Consider the following 6433-nt stretch of genomic DNA (forward strand, 5'->3'; position numbering starts at 1 on the left):
TGCCATCTTGACTTATTACCGTTTAGGTTTATTGCCGTTTTGCCCAGAAACCTTACATTTCAGCAACCCATATTTGCACTCAAGACAAATTATTAGGTGCCACGGAAATTTTGTATTTACCACGGATATTTGAAGAGATGTAGGCAAGATTTTTTTATATCTTGTTTAACAAAGCTGCCGCCCACAAACAGTGGCGTATTTAGCAGTATTAAAATGGGGGGGGGGCGCGCGACCAAAATATGAGGGGGCGTGGAATTTATTTTCGGTGGCCACGCCCACTGAAAAATATTGCTTCTTAGATTCCCGAATACACGTTAACCGTGACAGCATAAGAATAAGCCTAGCCTAATTTTTTTTGCTTCGAAGTTTTCGAATGGGGGGGGGGGGCGCAAGCTTTGTGGGTGCGTGTGCGCCCCCACTGCACACAAATAAGGATGATTTTGTATATTAAATAAAATTTTATTTTTGATAAATTAGTACTCAAGGGGCCACAAAAAATGGAAATTTCAGAATAAAATAAAAGTTTTTATTTATTTTTATGCCTTGAAATATCCAAAGATAAGCTTAGATACATATATTTCTTCCTAATTATATAATTAAAGCATTTAACCATCCCATTACTACACTGTTTACATTTACATTTTTATTTTATTTACCAATAACATTTTATTTTTATTGTCCCCTCCATATGGATATTTTTAGCAAAACTGCTTGCTAAATAATAAAACAAAATTTTATTTATATTTTTTTTCTGCCCTCCTCTGATGAAATAAAGTCTTTCCTTACTGAAATGCATTTTACTAACTTGAAATGTCTGAGTTTGGGTTTGAGCAATTTGCAAGATGAGGTGGAGAGATGGGAAATGCAGTACTGTACTCTTAAACATATTTTCACAATTTTACAAATTCATCAGTTAGACCATCAGTGAATAACTATGTACGATGGATTCATCCAAGACTTTTTCACATGTTTTAAAGAACAAAGATGATACAGTTAGTATTTATCAAAGGTCGTTTAATAACAAGGTAATGCTCTCTACACAAATAGAAGCGTCGATGTTCAGTAAAAAGAACCATAAAAGAATCATTTTTGAGAGAGGGCGTCCTAGATGTTACCATGGTTGTTACAGAATTTGTATGCAGAAATCGCAAGATGATTAGTTAACGATCTTTGATGTCAAAGTTGAAAAGGAATCCCTTTTGCGAAAGGGCGTCCTACACTGTGTTACCATAGAATTTTAATGCAGAAATCGTGGAGAACGCTATCTTGTTATTATAAAACTTTGGTATATGGACTGTTTGTAATAATTTCTTTTTGTAATTCACAGCCCAACCTTACCAGTGAAGAGTATGCCAAGAAACTGAAAGATTGTCAATGTTTGTAGAATTCATTTGTGCTTTTTAGTAAACTGTTATTTTAGATTTTGGTATTGTATACATTAGATTAAAATTGTTTTATTATCAAAAACATTCTAGCAGACATTCTACAACTCTCCTGATACGATTGGAAGAATTTTACTAAATTAATGCATTCTCCCAGTCTTTGGTCAAGTTCTCCCAAATATAAAAAAGGCTAATTTTTGGTACCTATTTTTTGGTACCTATAATTTTGTATTTCTGTGTCATCACCATTAAAATGCTCTCTCATAGAGTCATAGTGCATGCACATAAGAAAACATTGATGTTCAACGTTTTGGTGGTGGAAGACACCCTTCATCAGCACTCCTTCCTCCCTGAATTTTTAGTTCCAGGGGCTGGAATGTCTGTTCTAATAAGAAAATTGTAGATATACCAAATGTCACATGCTTCTATTAAATTGTCTGAAACAACCAGCATTGTAGCTTGTTCGGTGGCAGAATCTAGAAAATATCTGGGTAGGGGCCGGCCATGCGGAATGTAAAGCAACGAGCCCGAAGTATCATGCAGCGATTCCATTACCATGCCTTTTTATTTTTTTTCTCTCCTCTCTTCCACCATTCAATTACTTTTCTTCTCTCTTTTTGTTGGACCCCCTGGATCTACCCATGTTGACTTTTTTCTTGTTTTATTAGGGCATTGAGACAACTGTATAATGTGCCTCAAAATTGATTAATTTATTAATAAATTTGGCTCTAATTAAGATCTGTCATCTAATTTAAATACTGCTTTCTTAATGGTTATAAGATCCACCACAGTTGTTGACTTCTTATCTACTATTAATTAAAAACTTATTTATGAACAAAGCAAACAATTTGAATGTTGTTCAAAGTTTGTTCACTCAGTTGACAGTACTTGTAAAACTATTTTAATAATAAAAAAAATATAGCATGAATTTAAACTTTTGTGTTTTTAATTCAGCATTAGGAAATCTGTTTCATAACTACTACATATATGGTGTCAGGCCAACATGTTATTTAGAAAAGCAAGACTTTATCAACGCAGTCAGATGGGAGACTAGTAAAGCTGAGGATGCTAAGGTAAAGTTTTCTTACTATGGTAATGCTGCAGTGGCGGCTTTCAGTCATTCCATCATTTTTCATTTATTTGTTTTTTATCATCTGAATTTATATAGCACCTTTCACAATCTGATTAATATACAAGGCACTGGCATCATTTTACTGGTCACTGGATACTGAGTTGGCAAACTGGCATAATTTGTCCAATTTTCTCTGTATGGGGAGTATCCCTAGTCATGCTGCTTTACACTCACCACCCATGTGTTGAATGCTGTATACCATCCTACCAGGTATACATGATCCTGTGTGGAGAGAGGCAAACATAAGTGCCTTGCCCAAGGACACAAGCATTGCGACAAGTGTCGGTCTCGAACTCCTGAAGTCCAACACCTTACACGCTGTACCGCACACTTCTACAAAACTTTTAAATTGTAATGTTCTTGTTGAATAATTATTTTTTAAATTCTGTTTACATTTCAATATTAACAATAGAAGATTATGAAAAAATAATAGTTTATCATTTCTTAGCTGTGGGAGCACTCAACCATATCACCTGCAATGGTGTAATGAAGGGGCCTGAGTCCTAATAGGCACTCTTTGGAGTTTGTGATGTCTTAAAGGCGTATTTTAATGTATATTTACACATCCCCTCATTATGAGACCCTGCACGACCAATTTAGGATCTGTGATTTAAAAGAGGGCCAGTCGTCCTAGCAAAAAAGTGTTGATTTTAATGCCCTAGTGGGAGCCCTTAAGGTCAGATGTCCCCTTCTTTACCATGTGTTACGCCACTGTGGACAATAACATATAGGTGACACTGCACTCTCTACTTACCAATAATCATAATTTAGGGAGAGAGTGGCTGTGAGCCCAATCACATTTCATATATCAGCCCAGGCCCGCCTTAACTACAGCCAACTTAAAATGACCGTTCTGTTTATTTTCAGTCGGCTCAGGGTCGCAATGCAAACATTCAAACTTCTTCTTTTGTGCCGGATTTTTGCATGAAATATTATGGCATAAGATGTCAACACTGACCACTATCAAGGTGACCTTGGTGACCCAGGTTCAGTTTGCATTCAGATATGGAGTTGAGTTACCCCAGGTCTTGAATTGCAGGACCTGAGCCGACTTTAAAATCAAACTAAATTTCGGTGAATTTATTTCACACTTGAAAAAAGCTGACCCTGAAGTGGTCCTGAGCTGATGTAACTATTAAGTGTGATGGGCTCTATGGGTGAATAAAGAATCCTGATCAAACTCAAGTATTGTATGCTATGTTGAATTGTATCTAAATTTAAATTATTTATGTACTATTCAGAATGCACTTCAAGCACGAGAAGGTAAACTACAAAGCAGGCATCCTCATGTCTGGGAGTTTCGGCAAGAAAAGATCCCTCCTAAGGAATGGACTATTCCAGTATTCACAGACAATAATTCTGGTGAGCCATTATCAAATTCTTTGGGATAAAAGTGAAATATGATTTAGGATGAAAATACAGTGCAGTTTTTGCAGCAATTCCTCATTGTGCATTTTGTTTTTCTTGTTGGGTAACTCTACCTCCAAGTGGATACCTGGTAGGTTCAATCACAAATGCACTGTTTATGCTGCAACATTATAGAAATCTTTATGGAGCTGAGTATGTGTTCCATATGTGCTTGATCTAATTACTTGCGTAATAATGTAATGTCAGGGGCAGATCCAGAGATGTCCAAAAGGAGGGGGGTTGATTGAGAGACAACACTACCCTAGGGAGGGGCTGGGGCATTCCCCTGGGAAATTTTTGTTTTCTAGACACCCAGAAGTAACCTAAAACAAAAAGACAGTAACTCCGAAAAGAGACAGAGACATTTTGAGATTCAACGTTTCGATTTATTTGATCATTTTCAAAAATACTGATGTAACCTCTGAGGTTGAATCAGAAGTAACCTCTGAGGTTGAATCTACCCCTGAAAGTACTTAGAGGCCTTGTTGGAATTAATCGTTATTTGTACGGTTCATGTCAATAGAGGAGGTGATACATGAATGATTGTAATACATAGACGGAGAGATCAGGTAGCACAAATGTTTTAATAAAATTATTTAAAATACCATTTCAATACTAAAAACTTCATCTCTAAGTTAAGACATTAATAGTTAACATACAATTTATTGATGAAAGTCTAAAACTAAAGACTGGTTTGGAAGCAGTTATGCATGACAGTCCACACCCACCTGAGCAAATTTTAACAATATGGTATCTCTACATGTAAATGCCTGGAAATACTCATACTTTAAGGACTGTTTCTTCATGAGACGCTGACATTCAATTCTCACATTAATTCAGTGGCAACACGGGTTTCTAAAGTGATTGGTGCTCTCAATAAGGTAAAATCAATGTTACCAAGTGAAATTTTATTAAATATGTCTACGCTCACGCTAGGGTCAAATTTTCTTTAGTTAAAATGGCGAAAGGTTTTAATTTTTTTTGCCAAATTGAAAATACTTTAGTCAAATTTAAAAACCAATAAAATTTCACAAAAATGGTTCCCTAAATGAATTTCTTGCTTATTTATGTCTTATTCATTTGTAACCAGTTGTAAAGGCGGTAATAATAATAATATGAATGATTGAACAAACAAAACAAAAACAATCGTTTACGATATGTCGGACCGACGCCTACCGGACCTGCTCTAGGCCTAGTGCTTCGCCTAGGCCTTAGCTAGGGCCTAATTCAAATTGGGAGTAGAGAGTCCCTCACTTTTTGAGATTACAAGCGACTGCTGTTTCAAGTACTGTACTGTTTCGTACAGTACAGTAGGCCCTACCTGGTGTTTTGCTCTACAGCATATTGAATGTACCGTACTCGCGCGAATAAGCGCCCGGGCGCTTAAAATATTTTTGTCACTTTCTGAGGGGCGCTTAATCATACAGGGCGCTTATTTAAACGGGGCGCTTATGAAAACAGAGTGGAAATTGAGGGGTCGCTTATGGAAATAGATGAAAATCGAGGGTTCCTTATGGGAAATTATTAAATTCAAGAGGCACTCTTTGAATGAAAAAAGATTATACAAGGACATTACGAAAGGTGGTTTAGAAAAGATAATCGTCCAGAGAACATGGCTCATGACAAGAATGCGTGAATATTTACATATAAGCAAAATAGCAGATGCAATTAGTGGTGGTGGGTGGTTTGCTTGTTGGCCATCGGCCTATTGAGATTAGCAGGATAGCAGGATCATTGTATTGGTGGTGGTGGAAGGTTTAACTTTAATTTTGTTTAACATACTGTCGTGTCATTTTAATCAATTTATTATAATCTCCATGGCATGGCAGGACAGTTCGTTTTCACCGCATCTGGTAGACCTTGCGGGAGACCTTGTTTGTCGTTTTGTTGAGGGTTAGCTGATCGTCTGGTTTAAGAAGTTGATTTTTGTGTTGAACCGAATATTACGTTCTGAGAGATTCAGATTTTCGGAATACAATACATGTATTATTTTAAGTATAATAACCATGTTTTTAAATAACGAAATCGTCAAAGAAATATCGTTTTAGCATTCTCTCTTAGCGTGGGAAGGATAGATTTAGCGTGTTATGTGCAGGCAATGATCTGAATGCTTGCTTCAAAACTGCCCATGCGTGTCCATACGCATGACAAGAACTGGGATTTTCCCCATGAACTTGTCAGTGTCTGTAAATCTGTATTGAACATGTGGTGAAAATAGGGTCACTTAGCATAGTGACCAGACCTAGCATAATTATGCTTTTTGGCATAATTTAGACCCATTTAGCATCTAGCATATGTGCTGGCATAATTTTAGAAAAATTTGGCATAATTTAGCATAATTCACATGCTAATTCCACTGCGGCTGCCTCTATGTTTTTTTTTAAAGTAGCTGCATCTACGCCGATCTTACGTCATACTGTAGTGCATTAAGATAGGCAGAGTTATGTTTTAAGGTTACGGTAAAGCCAAGTCGACCAATCAGCATGTTGGGATTTGCATAATTCGGCGTAGA

At 36.6% G+C, this 6433-nt stretch overlaps 1 protein-coding gene across 2 annotated transcripts in view; it reads left to right on the forward strand.

Annotated features, from left to right (window-relative positions):
- Window positions 1-6433, forward strand: part of LOC117116185 (UPF0545 protein C22orf39 homolog) — a 30196-nt gene that overhangs the window by 937 nt on the left and 22826 nt on the right. For both annotated transcript variants that reach the window (XM_033260188.1, XM_033260194.1), the window contains exons 2-4: window positions 1328-1376; window positions 2337-2455; window positions 3756-3876. In XM_033260188.1, the coding sequence (XP_033116079.1) occupies window positions 1328-1376; window positions 2337-2455; window positions 3756-3876 (289 nt within the window). The remainder of the gene's footprint in view (window positions 1-1327; window positions 1377-2336; window positions 2456-3755; window positions 3877-6433) is intronic.

The sequence above is a fragment of the Anneissia japonica genome, unplaced genomic scaffold (assembly GCF_011630105.1).
Source record: "Anneissia japonica isolate Jap-2015-1 unplaced genomic scaffold, ASM1163010v1 scaffold199_len4679917_cov187, whole genome shotgun sequence".
In the NCBI taxonomy this organism is placed as follows: domain Eukaryota; kingdom Metazoa; phylum Echinodermata; class Crinoidea; order Comatulida; family Comatulidae; genus Anneissia; species Anneissia japonica.